This window comes from Salvelinus namaycush, chromosome 9 (assembly GCF_016432855.1).
Source record: "Salvelinus namaycush isolate Seneca chromosome 9, SaNama_1.0, whole genome shotgun sequence".
NCBI classification, from domain to species: domain Eukaryota; kingdom Metazoa; phylum Chordata; class Actinopteri; order Salmoniformes; family Salmonidae; genus Salvelinus; species Salvelinus namaycush.
In genome coordinates, this window is record NC_052315.1 from 1,140,118 (window position 1) to 1,159,531 (window position 19,414).

Sequence of the window (19,414 nt, forward strand, 5' to 3'; positions counted from 1 at the left end):
CCGTTTGCGCCTTTGCTGGCTAGCTAACTAACTTAGCTAACGTTATCACATACGTTACGGTTAGCTTACATGCCAGCATAGCTAACGTTACAACTCACAACTTGGGTAGCAAACTAGCTACTGTAGCTAGCTAACTTTCCTACCAGAGATAGCTAGCTAACGTAATTATTGGTAAAAGGGGACTTTTTGGTGGACAAACGTTAGCTATTTCGGCTAGGAAAAAAAAGTTGTTATATCCCAGAATGCCCTGCGGGGAAACGGACTGTAAACACAGCAGTTGTTAGCTAGAGCTCACTAGCTGCTATCTAACGTTACGAGGCCTTGCTATTCCTGTGAGTATAATGTTGATTATCTCATGGTTCACGTGTACGTTTCAGCAAATTAATCTAATATCCTATTTACATGGATGTTTGACTACGCATACACGTTCAATTCATAGCTAGTTTAGTGTCTATAGCTTTGTCATCAACCGTTAGCTAGCTAACCAAGTTGCTAGCTCGTTAGTAGCTAACAAGCGAATGTAATGTTATCCTGTCCTTGATTTACTTAGCTAGCTAACGTTAACTAGTGCAAAAAAAGCTGCATTGTCTGGCAAGCTAGCTAGCTGACAGTCAATAAATGTAGATACAATCTGGTTGGCTAACAAGTTTGTTGACAAGCTGGCGTAGTGGTCTGCATGATCAAAACACTCTGCAGACAGTACTGATGATGGACTGCTAACTGTTAGCTATCTAACTTTCGCTCATGTAAGTGAATTTCAAAGTAGCTTCCCAGTCCTAATCATGAGTCATACATTCATTGTTTTATTTACAGAGACCATGTAGCTAAGTGGATGCCGGTTAGAAGCCAATTACTCGAGATGGATGCCTTTTTGGGATCTCTGCAAGACCATGACGTGAGGTGAGAGCAGATACGAGCAGCTATCTTTAGTTCTAATAGGAGTAACTATGCATTGGAAGATATCTATATATATATTTTTAAAGACCTCAGCATTTCAGAAAATAAATGTTGTCCTGCTGCGTTCTTCCAGCTCTGTCCTGACGTCCTGTGAGCCCGAGCTGCAGGAGCTGATGAGACAGATAGACATCATGGTGAACCATAAGAGGACAGAGTGGGAGGCAGAGATCCATGCCATGGAGCTGCGTCTGCACAGCGGAGAAGAGGAGCTCCTCTCAGCCAGAAATCTCATAGACCAAAAGAACTCAGAGGTACAGTTGTGCATAGATATATTGTTGTTGTTACTGTACGATTTGTATTTATTTTCAAACAATACAAAAACACATACAAACAACATTATACAAATGCAGACAACGACATCACCCATCCCCAGACTCACCCTGCTCACACCCCCATCTCCAGCGCCGCATCACTTTTTGCCACGTTGCCTCAAACTGCACCATCTTGTTTCTCTATGTCGCCCACGCACTTTCAATTTTAAGATAATAAAGCATTTGACCTTTCCATTTTGTTAACAATGGAGGATTGGTTCATTTCCAGTTTTAAGTATACCTTTTTTCAAGAGGATTAACAAGAAAAGTATTGCACAACCCATCAGGTATCTCACTGCACCCTCACATGCCATGTCTTGATAAATATGCAAACAGACGGATTCAAAGTGAATTTACATTGTAATACTTCTGACAGCCAATTTTCTAAATCCGCCAATAACTTTTGGACATTATAGCATTCCCAGAATGCATGGATTATTGAGTCATTGTTTTACACTTAAGACATGACTCTGCCGTGGTGCTGTTGAATTTGTGAATTTTGTCTCTTGTATAATACACTGAGTTTACTAAACATTAGGAACACCTTCCTAATATTGAGTTGCACCCCTCCTTGCCCTCAAAACAGCCTCAATTCGTTCGGTCGTGGACTTTACAAGATGTCGAAAGCATTCCACAGGGATGCTGGTCCATGTTGACTCCAATGCTTTCCACAGTTGTGTCAAGTTGGCTGAATGTCCTTTGGGTGGTGGACCATTCTTGATACACACGGGAAACTGTTGTGCCTGGCACCTACTACCATACCCCGTTCAAAGGCACTTAAATCTTTTGTCTTTCCCATTTACTCTCTGAATGGCACACATACACAATCCGTTGTCTCAATCCGTGTCTCAATCATGTTAAACACTATTATTGTCCATACAACTTATTATGTGACTTGTTAACCACATTTTTACTCCTGAACTTATTTAGGCTTGCCATAATAAAGGGGTTGATACTTAATGACTCAAGACATTTCAGCTTTGCATTTTTTAAATTATTTTGTAAAAAAAAAAAAAACATAATTCCACTTTGACATTATTGGGTATTGTGTGTAGATCATTTACAACATCTCAATTTAATGTATTTTAAATTCAGGATGTAACACAACAAAATGTGGGAAAAAGTAAAGGGGTATGGATACTTTCTGAAGGCAGCATATATAATCTCTGTTTTAACTCCTGATGTCTCACTCCTTGCCTTTTATACCCTGTTGAAGATGTACAAAGTGACAGTGGCTATAGTTTCACTGTTAGACCTGCAGAACACTGGCTGTCGGATGTTGAAAGTGGTAGTGGAGAAAGAGCTGATGCAGGTGAACTAGTCCGAGAAGCTATGCGGAAGTAGGATTGCAAAACTCTCTTGACTTTCCCCAAATTCTCCAGTTTTCTAGAAATCCTGTTTAGAAGATTATTGTAATTAGGAAGGAATAAGCAAAAACAAATAAAAAATACATAGGAAACCTTCAAACAGGATTTCTGGAAAAGCTGCAAATTTGAGGAATGTTATCAGATTTTTGCAACCGTATGTGTGAGGCAAGCTTTTCTGCTGCATGTAATGTGAGCGTTCAGCTTTCCGTCAGTCTCCATCAACTACAAGTGCGGGGCCTAAAACTGAGCTTGAATGATAATCGTCCAAATGAAGCACGCTAATGGAATGAACTGCAAAGGCTGTCATGTTGTTGCTGAGAACTTACACTAGAGATGGATCCGATACATCAGACACAACATTGGAACAATTCTGTGTCTACCAAAAAAAAAAAAATTTTTTTTTTTTTTAATTTAACATGCATTTCTGCATGACAGTGTTTGTTCCTAAAGTGTGTTTTGTAGCTACGAATGCAGCCCGCCTACCGGTTTCTCTTGACACTAGACCTTATTGCCCGTTTACCTGCCCACAGGTGGGGTTGCTCCGCAAGCAGCTAAATGAGGTCCAGACAGGGAAGCAAGAGCTGGTCATTAAATATGAGGAACAACTGCAGCGTGTCAAAGATGAGGTACGTTAGCGACCGCTTTAGTGCAACACAAAGACGGTGTCAGTCTGTCCGTCAGTCTGTCTACGTACCTGTCAGTCTGTCCGTCTGTCAGTCAGTCAGTCTGTCTACCTATCTGTACAGTCCATCTGACTATCTATCTGTCAGTCTGTCTATCTATCTGTCAGTCTGTCTACGTATCTGTACAGTCCGTCTGACTATCTATCTGTCAGTCTGTTCGTCTGTCAGTCAGTCTGTCTACCTATCTGTCAGTCTGTCTACGTATCTGTACAGTCCGTCTGACTATCTGTCAGTCTGTCTGTCCGTCTGTCTACCTATCTGTACAGTCCGCCTGACTATCTATCTGTCAGTCTGTCCGTCTGTCCGTCAGTCTGTCTACCTATCTGTCAGTCAGCCGACCTCTCTGTCAGTCTGTCCGTCTGTCTGTCAGTCTCAGTCTGTCTGTCAGTCTCAGTCAGTCTGTCTACCTGTCAGTCTGTCTGACTATCTATCTGTCAGTCTGTACGTCTGTCCGTCAGTCTGTCTACCTATCTGTCAGTCAGCCGACCTCTCTGTCAGTCTGTCCGTCTGTCTGTCAGTCTGTCTGTCCGTCTGTCTGTCAGTCTGTCTGTCTGTCAGTCTCAGTCAGTCTGTCTACCTATCTGTCAGTCTGTCTACCTATCTGTCTGTCTGTCTGTCTGTCTGTCTGTCTGTCTGTCCGTCCGTCTGTCTTTACTCGAGATTAGAGCACCAATAATAGCCATTTTCCATATGCTCAAGGTGCTTACATAGTAAAGGGGAAACCCAGTCTAGTATGTACAGAGAGCTGCATGATTCAAGCCGCACCATTCCCATGTCTCTTCTCTCCCTCCCTCCAGTTGTCTAAGCTGAAGCACAGCTACCAGAAGCTTCAGAGTAAACAGCTGAAGGAGTCTCGTGAAGGAGCCAAGAGCCGCGAGGAGGACCGGACAGAGGTGACCCGCCTCAATGGAAAGATAGAGGTACGGTAGGGTTCTTCTCTCAGAAACTATGGACCAGTGTTACCGGTGCTCCTGGGGACGTACAGTATCTAGACATTTTTGTCAGAGTAGGAGTGCTCATCAGTTGGACCTTTTTTTTTTTACATCCTAATGAATAACATTATATTGGACAAGAAGGACCTGATCTCAGATCAGCACTACTTTGAGGTGCTTGATACATATTGCCCTGGATGTTGCCTTTTGGCGCCCTCTGCTGGTCCCTAGCTGTGTGTTCATCCCTGACCTCTGTGTTGTGTTCATCCCTGACCTCTGTGTTGTGTTCATCCCCTGACCTCTGTGTTGTGTTGACCCCCTGACCTCTGTGTTGTGTTCATCCCTGACCTCTGTGTTGTGTTCATCCCTGACCTCTGTGTTGTGTTCATCCCTGACCTCTGTGTTGTGTTGACCCCCTGACCTCTGTGTTGTGTTGACCCCCTGACCTCTGTGTTGTGTTGACCCCCTGACCTCTGTGTTGTGTTGACCCCCTGACCTCTGTGTTGTGTTGACCCCTGACCTCTGTGTTGTGTTGACCCCTGACCTCTGTGTTGTGTTCATCCCCTGACCTCCGTGTTGTGTTGACCCCCTGACCTCTGTGTTGTGTTGACCCCTGACCTCTGTGTTGTGTTGACCCCCTGACCTCTGTGTTGTGTTGACCCCCTGACCTCTGTGTTGTGTTCATCCCTGACCTCCGTGTTGTGTTGACCCCCTGACCTCTGTGTTGTGTTGACCCCTGACCTCTGTGTTGTGTTCATCCCCTGACCTCCGTGTTGTGTTGACCCCCTGACCTCTGTGTTGTGTTGACCCCCTGACCTCTGTGTTGTGTTGACCCCCTGACCTCTGTGTTGTGTTGACCCCTGACCTCCGTGTTGTGTTGATCAGGAGTTCCGTCAGCGGTCAGCAGAGTGGGAGAACCAGAGGATGCAGTACCAGAAGCAGGTGTCTTCCCTGGAGACGCAGAGGAAGGGTCTGGCCGAGCAGTTCACTAATATGAAGGTTACTAGCAACCAGGGACTTTACTATATGTTGTGTTGTACAAATATGGACAGATAGTTTTACATCACAATTTACAGGATTGTGACCTTGAAGCTGATTCCCCTCTAATCTTCTGTCATCACCTGTCTCATCGAGACATTTACCTTTATTCTACATATATGAACACTGAAGACTACTGTTGACATTAGAATTAAGGAGCCTTAAGACTTTATAGGAAAATTACCCCCCTCCCCCCCCACTTTCAAAATATCCTGTAATGAGCTACACAGTCATGTGATAACTCTGCTGTACCTCCTCCTCCAGTCCCAGGGAGCAGCGTGGCTACAGGACCCAGGAGGAGGGCGTGCCGGGCAGGCAGATCTGCAGAGGCTGAGGGGTCAGTTGGAGAGGGCCCAGGATACACTGCACTCCCAGGAACTGGAGCTGGAACGACTCAGACACCTCCAGGAGCAGCTGAGGGGAGAGCCCAGGAGGGGACCGCATGTAGGAACCTGGAGGAGAGAGGAGGGAGGGAGGGAGGGATGGGGAACCCGGTGCCTGGTGGCAGACCTGAGACGGACCGTTTTCTTGAAATAGACAGTCAGTGCCAGCCAGGTGCAGGTCTCTGTGATTGGCACAGTTGATGTTACAGTCAGGAATAGACGACGAGGTGAGACAGTGGTGTGAAATGGACGGTTGTTGTAAACCAAAGACACTGCTGATTGGTGTGAATGAAAAACACATGGTATTAGACCATGGCTTATAGACTGGCTTATAGACTATGGGTTTGGTGTTATAGACTGTGGGTTTGGTGTTATAGACTGATTCATAGACTGGCTTATAGACTGTGGGTTTGGTGTTATAGACTGATTCATAGACTGGCTTATAGACTGTGGGTTTGGTGTTATAGACTGGCTTATAGACTATGGGTTTGGTGTTATAGACTGATTCATAGACTGGCTCATAGACTGTGGGTTTGGTGTTGTAGACTGATTCATAGACTGTGGGTTTGGTGTTATAGACTGATTCATAGACTGGCTTATAGACAGTGGGTTTGGTGTTATAGACTGATTCATAGACTGGCTTATAGACTGTGGGTTTGGTGTTGTAGACTGAACCATAGACTGGCTTATAGACTGTGGGTTTGGTGTTGTAGACTGGCTTATAGACTGTGGGTTTGGTGTTGTAGACTAATTCATAGACTGGCTTATAGACTGTGGGTTTGGTGTTATAGACTGGCTTATAGACTGTGGGTTTGGTGTTGTAGACTGATTCATAGACTGTGGGTTTTGTGTTATAGACTGGCTTATAGACTGTGGGTTTGGTGTTATAGACTGGCTCATAGACAGTGGGTTTGGTGTTATAGACTGATTCATAGACTGTGGGTTCACTCTGCTCCCCCTGCAGGTGCTGACAGAGGAGAATGAGGGCCAGAAGCAGCAGTTCTGTAATGACCTGTCCAAGCTGACCAGGGCCCTGCAGGCTAAAGAACAAGTCATCCGGTCTCTAGAGGAGTGTCTAGGAGCCCAGGAGAGAGGTGGCTCAGGACTACAGCTCCTCAGACAGGACCTAGAGAAGACTACTACCAAGCTACACTCTGCCCAGGCCTGTGAGGTCCACCTGAAGACTGATCTAGCCAGACTCAGAGACAGGTGATCTGACTGACTGGTTGGTTGACTGACTGGCTGTCTGGTTGACTGTGACTAAATTACTGACTTGTTGGCTGACTGGCTGGTTGACTGACTGGCTGTCTGGTTGACTGTGACTAAATGACTGACTTGTTGGCTGACTGGCTGGTTGACTGACTGGCTGTCTGGTTGACTGTGACTAAATGATTGACTGGTTGATTGACTGGTTGACTGACTGGCTGTCTAGTTGACTGTGACTAAATGGTTGACTGGTTGGCTGACTGTCTGACTGGTTGGTTGACTGACTGGTTGACTGACTGGCTGTCTGGTTTACTGTGACTAAATGACTGACTTGTTGGCTGACTGGCTGGCTGACTGTGCCTAAATGACTGACTTGTTGGCTGACTGGCTGGTTGACTGACTGGCTGTCTGGTTGACTGTGACTAAATGGTTGACTGGTTGGCTGACTGTCTGACTGGTTGGTTGACTGACTGGTTGACTGGTTTACTGTGACTAAATGACTGACTGGTTGGCTGACTGTCTGACTGGTTGGTTGACTGACTGGCTGTCTGGTTTACTGTATGACTAAATGGCTGAATGGTTGGCTGACTGTCTGACTGGTTGGTTGACTGACTGGTTGACTGACTGGCTGTCTGGCTGACTGTGACTAAATGATTGTCTGGTTGACTGTAACTAAATGGTTGACTGTTTGGTTGATGAAGGAACAGCATCGGCTTGTCATCATACTGCAGCCTGGTATCAGTTTATATGCATCACAATTTGATGTTTTTACAAAAACGATAGTGCCCATAGTGAAAAATGTCTTCTCTCCTCAGACTGGAGACTATGAGTAGACAGAGAGGAGAGTTGGTCACGAGAGAAACGGAGCTAAAGCATATCAAGGAAGAGAGGAGTCGCTCTGTAACTGAGGTGAAACGGGTAAGTGACATGGACCAGGGTCCCACAGTGGGGTCAGAGGAGGCTCTGTATCTGAGGTGAAACAGGTAAGTGACATGGACCAGGGTCCCACAGTGGGGTCAGAGGAGGCTCTGTATCTGAGGTGAAACAGGTAAGTGACATGGACCAGGGTCCCACAGTGGGGTCAGAGGAGGCTCTGTATCTGAGGTGAAACAGGTAAGTGACATGGACCAGGGTCCCACAGTGGGGTCAGAGGAGGCTCTGTATCTGAGGTGAAACAGGTAAGTGACATGGACCAGGGTCCCACAGTGGGGTCAGAGGAGGCTCTGTATCTGAGGTGAAACAGGTAAGTGACATGGACCAGGGTCCCACAGTGGGGTCAGAGGAGGCTCTGTATCTGAGGTGAAACAGGTAAGTGACATGGATGAGAGGAGGCTCTGTATCTGAGGTGAAACAGGTAAGTGACATGGACCAGGGTCCCACAGTGGGGTCAGAGGAGGCTCTGTAACTGAAGTGAAACAGGTAAGTGACATGGACCAGGGTCCCACAGTGGGGTCAGAGGAGGCTCTGTAAACTGAGGTGAAACAGGTAAGTGACATGGACCAGGGTCCCACAGTGGGGTCAGAGGAGGCTCTGTAAACTGAGGTGAAACAGGTAAGTGACATGGACCAGGGTCCCACAGTGGGGTCAGAGGAGGCTCTGTATCTGAGGTGAAACAGGTAAGTGACATGGACCAGGGTCCCACAGTGGGGTCAGAGGAGGCTCTGTAAACTGAGGTGAAACAGGTAAGTGACATGGACCAGGGTCCCACAGTGGGGTCAGAGGAGGCTCTGTATCTGAAGTGAAACAGGTAAGTGACATGGACCAGGGTCCCACAGTGGGGTCAGAGGAGGCTCTGTAAACTGAGGTGAAACAGGTAAGTGACATGGACCAGGGTCCCACAGTGGGGTCAGAGGAGGCTCTGTATCTGAGGTGAAACGGGTAAGTCCTAACGTCGCTGAGCCTCTCACATGAAACAACGTCTTTCCTGTCGTCTTGTTGTCTTGCCAACGTAGTGGTGCGTATACCAAATGATGTGGCAGAGACGGAGGGTCACACTCTTCAGTTGGTCGTGAGGATTCTCCATGCCACCACGCTGTCTCTCTAAAACAATGATGTGATTACATTGTTAACGTAGCTACAACGAGCTGTGGCAAAAAGCAGCCTCAAATGTTTTCAGGCAGACATTCACTCTTGCCATACAGAGTGTAAATATCTAGTCCAATACATTTTGTACAAACACATACCTGTAGTAGTCCTGGCTCCTGCTCCAGAGTCTACACCTTCTGGGTGATGCGATACAACGTCATCATCTTAATGGCTGATCACTGTTCGTTGTCGTTGTACATCGCACATCGCACACTACAAGAGAATTGTTCCGTGCTGAAGCTCCACCGGACAAACTCAGCCCTGTTCCGTGCTGAAGCTCCACCGGACAAACTCAACCCTGTTCCGTGCTGAAGCTCCACCGGACAAACTCAGTCCTGTTCCGTGCTGAAGCTCCACCGGACAAACTCAACCCTGTTTCGTGCTGAAGCTCCACCGGACAAACTCAGTCCTGTTCCGTGCTGAAGCTCCACCGGACAAACTCAACCCTGTTTCGTGCTGAAGCTCCACCGGACAAACTCAGTCCTGTTCCGTGCTGAAGCTCCACCGGACAAACTCAATCCTGTTCCGTGCTGAAGCTCCACCGGACAAACTCAGCCCTGTTCCGTGCTGAAGCTCCACCGGACAAACTCAACTCTGTTCCGTGCTGAAGCTCCACCGGACAAACTCAACCCTGTTCCGTGCTGAAGCTCCACCGGACAAACTCAGCCCTGTTCCGTGCTGAAGCTCCACCGGACAAACTCAGCCCTGTTCCGTGCTGAAGCTCCACCGGACAAACTCAGCCCTGTTCCGTGCTGAAGCTCCACCGGACAAACTCAACCCTGTTCCGTGCTGAAGCTCCACCGGACAAACTCAACCCTGTTCCGTGCTGAAACTCCACCGGACAAACTCAGCCCTGTTCCGTGCTGAAGCTCCACCGGACAAACTCAACCCTGTTCCGTGCTGAAGCTCCACCGGACAAACTCAGTCCTGTTCCGTGCTGAAGCTCCACGGGACAAACTCAGTCCTGTTCCGTGCTGAAGCTCCACGGGACAAACTCAACCCTGTTCCGTGCTGAAGCTCCACCGGACAAACTCAACCCTGTTCCGTGCTGAAGCTCCACGGGACAAACTCAACCCTGTTCCGTGCTGAAGCTCCACCGGACAAACTCAGTCCTGTTCCGTGCTGAAGCTCCACCGGACAAACTCAACCCTGTTCCGTGCTGAAGCTCCACCGGGCAAACTCAGCCCTGTTCCGTGCTGAAGCTCCACCGGACAAACTCAGTCCTGTTCCGTGCTGAAGCTCCACGGGACAAACTCAGTCCTGTTCCGTGCTGAAGCTCCGCCAGAAAGGAGTATTAAACAAATATTTACCTGTACTTAGCCTCTATCAAAGCTTTCAATAACATTGTCTTAAGTCATGAGTCAACCAGTTGTAGCATGCGGTGGTCGTTTTCAGTGGTTGGCCAATAGGTGGGCAATACCAGGATGTTTAATGAGTACATAACGACAGGACAGCTCTATTTTACATTCCATTCTATTATAGCTGCGCGAGGAGCTGGCGAGGGCGGAGCAGACGCGCTGCTGGGAGGTGGAGAGCATGAGGAAGGAGGTGTCCCAGATGACCAATGAGCTGCACCAGCGTGACATCACCATCGCCACCCTCAGTGGCTCCGCCTCCAGCGTGGAGCGCCAGCTAAGTGGCGAGGTGGAGAGGGCAGAGCGCCGGGCGGCTGAGCTCAAGGTGAGGTCCACCAGGGCAGGAGTCTTAAAGGAAAGATTGCATACAATTATAACTCATAGTAACATTCCTCTTAAACGTTCTACCAAGGGGGGCTGTCTATAGAAATCATTAGCCTGTAAATTGCAAGCTATTGTGGACTAGTGATCTCTGGTTACACTCTTAAACTAACTTCACTTCAGTCCATAAGGTGGCAGTAGTGTTAGCATCTGAGCAAATGATGGAGCTACTGTCTGCACATAGCCTGTCTTCTCTTGAGAGCCAGGTCTGCCTCCGACGGCCTTTCTCAATAGCAAGACCATGCTCACTGAGTCTATATAGTCAAAAGCTTTCCTTAATTTTGAGTCAGTCACAGTGGTCAGCTATTCTGCCACTGTGTACTCTCTGTTGAGGGCCAAATTGTACACAGATGTTTTTGCAGAGTTCTGCATGCAGAGTGTTCATTTGGTGTTTGTCCCATTTTGTGAATTCTTGGTTGGTGAGCGGACCCCAGACCTCACAACCATAAAGGGCAATGGGTTCTATAACTGATTCAAGTATTTATGGCCAGATCCTAATTGGTATGTCGAATTTTATGTTCCTTTTGATGGCATAGAATGCCCTTCTTGCCTTGTCTCTCACATCGTTCACAGCTTTGTGGAAGTTACCTGTGGCGCTGATGTTTAGGCCGAGGTGGGTATAGTGCCTTGTGTCCTCTAAGGCAATGGTGTCTAGATGTAATTTGTATTTGTGGTCCTGGCAACTGGACCTTTTGTGGAACACCATTATTTTGGTCTTACTGAGATTTACTGTCAGGGCCCAGGTCTGACAGAATGTGTGCAGAAGATCTAGGTGCTGCTGTAGGCCCTCCTTGGTTGGTGACAGAAGCACCAGATCATCAGCAAACAGTAGACATTTGACTTCAGATTCTAGTAGGGTGAGGCCGGGTGCTGCAGACTGTTCTAGTGCCCTCGCCAATTCATTGATATATATGTTGAAGAGGGTGGGGCTTAAGCTGTCTCACCCCACGTCCCTGTGGATAGAAATCTGTGTTTGTTTTTTTTGCCAATTTGAACCGCTCACTTGTTTTTTAATGGATTTTATAATGTCATATGTTTTCCCCCCAACACCACTTTCCATCAATTTGTATAGCAGACCCTCGAGCAAAATTGAGTCAAAAGCTTTTTTGAAATCTCCCTTTCTCTCCATTCCGCTTTCCGCACAGACCTAGCTCTGCCGCCTGTCAGGTGCGCATTTGCTGTTGCTCGACCAAGAGACCACTTGTGTTCAGTCTGCATGGTCAATGCAGCACATGCATCACTCCACAAGCATTATATAATATTAGTTTTATCTTTATTACATCTGCGAACAGCTAGTTTGTCTTTTGTTTAGCAAGTTTTTAGCTAAATCGTGTTAGCCGCTAATGCTAATCTCTCGTTAGCTGTTTAGAGCTAGCTAATAAATGTACAGAGTCGGCGCAAACGTAGCTAGCTAATACAGCTTTGCCCATATTGTGCAGGCACGTGGCAGTGTGGAAATGATCTCTGCAGGAAATGGATGGAAATCATTTGAGGTTGAAGTTGAATCGAACAGTAGAAAACAATCTGAATGGAGAAAGAAAGAAAAGACCCATTTGAAATCACTTAGAATATATGTGTTGCCACCCTGAGGTAATGCACTACTCATAAATCACATTTAGAAATGTTATTAAATTTAAAAAAAAAACATCAAATACCATCCAAAAATGTGAAAGAAAAAAAATAGTGTGATATGATATTTTGGCCATATCGCCAAGTCCTACTTATGCCAGTGGCTCTGCTACTCTGTTCCATCCAGGTGACTCAGGTGCAGCTGGAAACTCTGAGGATCGAGAACCAACATCTGAATGATCTGCTGGAAAGTGTGGAGTCGAAGTCTACTAAGGTCTGGACTGAGTTATACTTCTTCTACTTCTTAGGACCAGTCTCCTGTTCAGTCTTCAGTTAGTACGGCAATATAATACTGTGTCTAGGGTTTCAAATCTCCACTAACTTTCTCCAAATTCCCACTTTTCCCAGAAATCCCAGTTGGAGGATAGGAGTGCTGTAGGAGTGAAGCCTCAGCTGTTCATTAACTCTCTCTTGCCCTCTTTTTCAATCTCTCTCTCTTTCTCCTTCACCCCTCCATCTCCGTCTGTTCCCCCCCCCCCCCCCACTACAGAAAGGGGACCCCTGCCTGGCCTCTCTGAGAGAGAGCTATGTATCATCTCTGAGTAGCTTGGAGCAGGAGAACAGGCAGATGAGACAGGAGCTAGCGGAGGTGAGAGCTCGCCTGGAGGCCTCTACACAGACCTGGCAGGACAAGCTAGACAGATCCCTGCTACACAACCAGTCCAGGGCCGGTCCACGACAAGCACAGGACGGGTAGGCTACAGTAGACAGTATACACACACACACACACACACACACACACACACACTGCAGTCTCACTCAGGTCACACAAAGCCTGGTGAATATGATTTGTGTTCTCCGCTAATGTTTAGTGAACCTCGGTGTTGTTCCTGCTGTAGGAGTGCAGAGGAACTGCAGCAGAGACACAGAGAGGAGATGTTAGCCATGGAGGCTAGGATGCAGAAGAACACCTCACACTACGAAGAGGAGATCCAGCGCCTCCTCCAACAGCTGGAGGCCCTCTCCTCCTCATCCTCACCTCACAGACACCACGGCCAGACCCTGGACCACAGGCCCATCTCATCCTCCTCTTCCTCCTCCTCCTCGTCCTGTAGAGAAAGCAGACTAGCCCGGGGGACAGCCTCAGCCGTTGTCTGTGTTCCTAATGGACCTGCACCTCTACCTGTCTCTGTACCTGGTGGTGCTGAGGGCCAGTTGTCCAATTCAGAGGAGGCTCTACACCTGCAGGCCAGTCAAGACATACTAAACATGGTGAGGCTACCTGTCAGTGACGATTTAGGTACACTCACTCTGCCAGACTCATGTGGTTACTATATACAGCTGCTCTGTTTAGAAACATGTTAGTCATTTAGCAGACGCTCTTATCCAGAGACACTTACAGACTTTTCCTCAGTAAAGCAGCTGTCAAAAAAGTCCGTAAGAGAAGACAAGTGCAGTTGTTAAGCGACTAGGAGACTATAGGAGACTAACGTTAAGCGACTAAGAGACTAACGTTAAGAGACTAGGAGACTAACGTTAAGCGACTAAGAGACTAACGTTAAGAGACTAGGAGACTAACGTTAAGTAACTAGGAGACTATAGGAGACTAACGTTAAGCGACTAGGAGACTAACGTTAAGCGACTAGGAGACTAACGTTAAGCGACTAGGAGACTAACGTTAAGCGACTAGGAGACTAACGTTAAGCGACTAGGAGACTAACGTTAAGCGACTAAGAGACTAACGTTAAGAGACTAGGAGACTAACGTTAAGAGACTAACGTTAAGCAACTAGGAGACTAACGTTAAGTGACTAGGAGACTAACGTTAAGCGACTAAGAGACTAACGTTAAGAGACTAGGAGACTAACGTTAAGCGACTAAGAGACTAACGTTAAGAGACTAGGAGACTAACGTTAAGCGACTAAGAGACTAACGTTAAGAGACTAGGAGACTAACGTTAAGTAACTAGGAGACTATAGGAGACTAACGTTAAGCGACTAGGAGACTAACGTTAAGCGACTAGGAGACTAACGTTAAGCGACTAGGAGACTAACGTTAAGCGACTAAGAGACTAACGTTAAGAGACTAGGAGACTAACGTTAAGAGACTAACGTTAAGCAACTAGGAGACTAACGTTAAGCGACTAGGAGACTAACGTTAAGCGACTAAGAGACTAAGGTCAAGCGACTAGGAGACTAAGGTCAAGCGACTAGGAGACTAAGGTCAAGCGACTAGGAGACTAATGTTAAGCGACTAGGAGACTAACGTTAAGCGACTAGGAGACTAACGTTAAGAGACTAATGTTAAGCGACTAGGAGAATAATGCTGGTATAGTGAGGAGTAGAATATAATGTGATGTTAGTCAAAGTTGATCATGATAATAACAGGCAGATTTTGAGTATTGGGGGGAAAAACCAGGATATAATTGTTTCAGAACATGGCCTTTCTGAGGACCAGATCAGTCTTCAGTTAGTACGGCAATATAATACTGTGTCTAGGGTTTCAAATCTCCACTAACTTGGCCTTTCTGAGGACCAGTTCAGTCTTCAGTTAGTACGGCAATATAATACTGTGTCTAGGGTTTCAAATCTCCACTAACTTTCTCCAAATTCCCAAGTTTCCCAGAAATCCCAGTCGGAGGATTCTGTATTTCCTGCTTATTCCCTCCAGATTCCTGGAAACTTCCAACCGTTGATTTCTAAAAAAAAATATTTAAAAAACTGGTAATTTGGGGAAAGTTACCGGAATTGTGCAACTTATAGTGTCTAATACCTCCTGTTCTCCAGGAGCGCTGTGTGGCTTCCCCTGCTGGCTCGGTGGCGTCCCGGTACCTGGAGGAGGAGAACCTGCGCTCCCAGGAGCTACTCCAGAGACTAGACGCTCACATCCAGGGCATGAGACAGGACAATGTCAGGACCGTTTCTAAATACCTGGGCCATCCAGACGCCTCCTAACCCTCCTGACCATCCAGACACCTCCTAACCCTCCTGACCATCCAGACACCTCCTAACCCTCCTGACCATCCAGACACCTCCTAACCCTCCTGGCCATCCAGACACCTCCTAACCCTCCTGACCATCCAGACACCTCCTAACCCTCCTGGCCATCCAGACACCTCCTAACCCTCCTGACCATCCAGACACCTCCTAACCCTCCTGGCCATCCAGACACCTCCTAACCCTCCTGGCCATCCAGACACCTCCTAACCCTCCTGACCGTCCAGACACCTCCTGGCCATCCAGACACCTCCTAACCCTCCTGGCCATCCAGACACCTCCTAACCCTCCTGGCCATCCAGACACCTCCTAACCCTCCTGACCGTCCAGACACCTCCTGGCCATCCAGACACCTCCTAACCCTCCTGACCATCCAGACACCTCCTGACCATCCAGACACCTCCTGACCATCCAGACACCTCCTAACCCTCCTGGCCATCCAGACACCTCCTAACCCTCCTGACCATCCAGACACCTCCTGGCCATCCAGACACCTCCTAACCCTCCTGGCCATCCAGACACCTCCTAACCCTCCTGGCCATCCAGACACCTCCTAACCCTCCTGGCCATCCAGACACCTCCTAACCCTCCTGGCCATCCAGACACCTCCTAACCCTCCTGACCATCCAGACACCTCCTAACCCTCCTGACCGCCCAGACACCTCCTGACCATCCAGACACCTCCTAACCCTCCTGGCCATCCAGACACCTCCTAACCCTCCTGACCACCCAGACACCTCCTAACCCTCCTGACCATCCAGACACCTCCTGGTCATCCAGACACCTCCTAACCCTCCTGACCATCCAGACACCTCCTAACCCTCCTGGCCATCCAGACACCTCCTAACCCTCCTGGCCATCCAGACACCTCCTAACCCTCCTGACCATCCAGACACCTCCTAACCCTCCTGACCGCCCAGACACCTCCTGACCATCCAGACACCTCCTAACCCTCCTGGCCATCCAGACACCTCCTAACCCTCCTGACCACCCAGACACCTCCTAACCCTCCTGACCATCCAGACACCTCCTGGTCATCCAGACACCTCCTAACCCTCCTGGCCATCCAGACTCCTCCTGACCATCCAGACACCTCCTAACCCTCCTAACCATCCAGACACCTCCTAACCCTCCTGACCATCCAGACACCTCCTGACCATCCAGACACCTCCTAACCCCCCTGGCCATCCAGACACCTCCTAACCCTCCTGGCCATCCAGACACCTCCTAACCCTCCTGGCCATCCAGACACCTCCTGACCATCCAGACACCTCCTAACCATCCAGACACCACCTGACCCTCCTGGCCATCCAGACACCTCCTAACCCTCCTGGCCATCCAGACACCTCCTAACCCTCCTGACCATCCAGACACCTCCTAACCCTCTTGACCACCCAGACACCTCCTGACCATCCAGACACCTCCTAACCCTCCTGGCCATCCAGACACCTCCTAACCCTCCTGACCATCCAGACACCTCCTAACCCTCCTGACCATCCAGACACCTCCTGGTCATCCAGACACCTCCTAACCCTCCTGACCATCCAGACACCTCCTAACCTTAACCCTCCTGACCATCCAGACTCCTCCTGGCCATCCAGACTCCTCCTGACCATCCAGACACCTCCTAACCCTCCTGACCATCCAGACACCTCCTAACCCTCCTGACCATCCAGACACCTCCTAACCCTCCTAACCATCCAGACACCTCCTATCCCTCCTGACCATCCAGACACCTCCTAACCCTCCTGACCATCCAGACACCTCCTAACCTTCCTGACCATCCAGACACCTCCTAACCTTCCTGACCATCCAGACACCTCCTAACCCCCCCTGGCCATCCAGACACCTCCTAACCCTCCTGACCATCCAGACACCTCCTAACCCTCCTGGCCATCCAGACACCTCCTAACCCTCCTGGCCATCCAGACACCTCTTAACCCTCCTGACCATCCAGACACCTCTTAACCCTCCTGACCATCCAGACACCTCCAAACCCTCCTGACCATCCAGACACCTCCTGACCATCCAGACACCTCCTAACCTAACCATCCAGACACCTCCTAACCCTCCTGACCATCCAGACACCTCCTGGCCATCCAGACACCTCCTAACCCTCCTGGCCATCCAGACACCTCCTAACCCTCCTGGCCATCCAGACACCTCCTAACCCTCCTGACCATCCAGACACCTCCTGACCATCCAGACACCTCCTAACCCTCCTAACCATCCAGACACCTCCTAACCCTCCTGACCATCCAGACACCTCCTAACCCTCCTGACCATCCAGACACCTCCTACCCTCCTGACCATCCAGACACCTCCTGACCATCCAGACACCTCCTGACCATCCAGACACCTCCTAACCCTCCTGACCATCCAGACACCTCCTAACCCTCCTGACCATCCAGACACCTCCTGGCCATCCAGACACCTCCTAACCCTCCTGGCCATCCAGACACCTCCTGACCATCCAGACACCTCCTAACCCTCCTGACCATCCAGACACCTCCTGACCCTCCTGACCATCCAGACACCTCCTAACCCTCCTGACCATCCAGACACCTCCTAACCCCCCTGACCATCCAGACACCTCCTAACCCTCCTGACCATCCAGACACCTCCTAACACTCCTGACCGTCCAGACACCTCCTAACCCTCCTGACCATCCAGACACCTCCTAACCTTATCCCTCTTGAACATCCAGCTCACCTCTGGAGCGGTCAGTGACTGACCAGACAGACAGCTCACCTCTGGAGTCGTCACCAGATATGTGCCACTGACTGACTGACTGACCACCAACAGAGTCCAGGTTTCTCTAGTTCTAGGAGTATTGGTGTGGCAGTTCTCTGGCTCTGTGTGTCTCTACAGACGGACCTGTTGGAAAGATACGCTGTACATGCGACTGGTGACAGTCTGTTGGTGAGTTAATGTGTGTGATTTAGTCCAGGGTGGTTTAGGTGTGTCTCTGAGCCCACTGACTCAACTCTACAGTGTCGTGGTGTGAGTTAGCGCCTGTAAAGCACTTTAGAAACGTACTGTATTGCTAAGCCAAGTTAGTGGTGCTTAGATTTCTCCTTGACAATCTCTTTCCTTTTGTACCCGTTTGAGCGTCTTGTTTTTGTGTGGATGTGGAATGTATTTTGGCGGTGCTGTTTGCAGTCTTTGTTTTTATTGACAGTTTGCCTCCTGTGATGTCATCCAAACACCCAAGATGGAATGTAACTATGTTTGTAAACATAGAAATATATATTTTAAATATTTAAAACTTCATTCTCCAATGGCTCAGATGCTGTCCTCACTTGTTGACGAGAACAAGGTACATCTTCTCTCTCAGCCAGCAGAGTGTGGGTGGGGTCTCGCTCCTCAGGGTGAAGGTGTGACTGCATCCCTCCCAGAGAGAGGGAGAGAGAATAAAAAATAATCTGTTAGTGCGAAAAGCTGTCATCCTCTCTGTGAGGATTCCACAAGGTCCCACTCCATCTCTCAGTAGAGGGATAACATGGTAGAACGGAGGGAGGGAGGGGTCTCCTTGGTTCTCATCCCGACCCTTTCCCACAACACACACAAACAAGGCCCATAGCACTCTGGTTAAAAGTAGTGCACTATAAGGGGAATAGGGTGCCATTTAGTACCCGGGTGTTTGTGGGAATGAAATAAAGACAAAATATTAATATACTAAATAAATGTAAAATGTGTTTGAGGAATGTATTGTTATGTGTTTTCTGTTCCATCCTTTCTGTGGATTCGGGACGTGTGTGTGTTAGGTAAATATGTATTGCTTCAGTCTTCATTCCAGAGGTTTTACATATTGGTATTTAGTAACTGTGGTTACTGGGGCTGTTAGGCCCAACAAACTGGAGAGTGGAATTTGGCAGAGCAAACCTCTTGCTAGCTACTCTCTATGCTGAAGTAGAGGAGAGCGAGGGCCTACGTCCCAAATGGCACCCTATTCCCTATTTTAGTTCCGTAGGGTCAAAAGTAGTGCCCTATATAGGGTTCCATAGGGCTCTGGTCTAAAGTAGTGCACTATATAGGGAATAGGGTTCCATAGGGCTCTGGTCAAAAGTAGTGCCCTATATAGGGAATAGGGTTCCATAGGGCTCTGGTCTAAAGTAGTGCACTATATAGGGAATAGGGTTCCATAGGGCT

General features: G+C 48.4%; 1 protein-coding gene across 1 annotated transcript; it reads left to right on the plus strand.

Annotated features, from left to right (window-relative positions):
- The first annotated feature begins 233 nt into the window (after positions 1-233).
- On the plus strand, positions 234-18,543 carry cep63 (centrosomal protein 63). Its single transcript, XM_039000717.1, has 14 exons — positions 234-332; positions 814-900; positions 1,031-1,208; positions 3,166-3,261; positions 4,116-4,238; positions 5,136-5,249; positions 5,553-5,732; positions 6,636-6,880; positions 7,693-7,795; positions 10,445-10,642; positions 12,455-12,541; positions 12,818-13,020; positions 13,167-13,539; positions 15,053-18,543. Exons 2-14 carry the CDS (start codon positions 833-835, stop codon positions 15,218-15,220), a joined length of 2,136 nt encoding a protein of 711 aa, XP_038856645.1. The 5' UTR covers positions 234-332; positions 814-832; the 3' UTR covers positions 15,221-18,543.
- Positions 18,544-19,414: the final 871 nt, after the last annotated feature.

Excerpts from the sequence above, each read along its gene's own strand:
- cep63 (XM_039000717.1), top strand. The coding sequence starts at position 833 with ATGCCGGTTAGAAGCCAATTACTCGAGATGGATGCCTTTTTGGGATCT. Across the intron at positions 4,239-5,135 it reads GCCTCAATGGAAAGATAGAG|GAGTTCCGTCAGCGGTCAGC; the intron begins GTACGGTAGGGT and ends TGTGTTGATCAG. Across the intron at positions 5,733-6,635 it reads AGCCCAGGAGGGGACCGCAT|GTGCTGACAGAGGAGAATGA; the intron begins GTAGGAACCTGG and ends CTCCCCCTGCAG.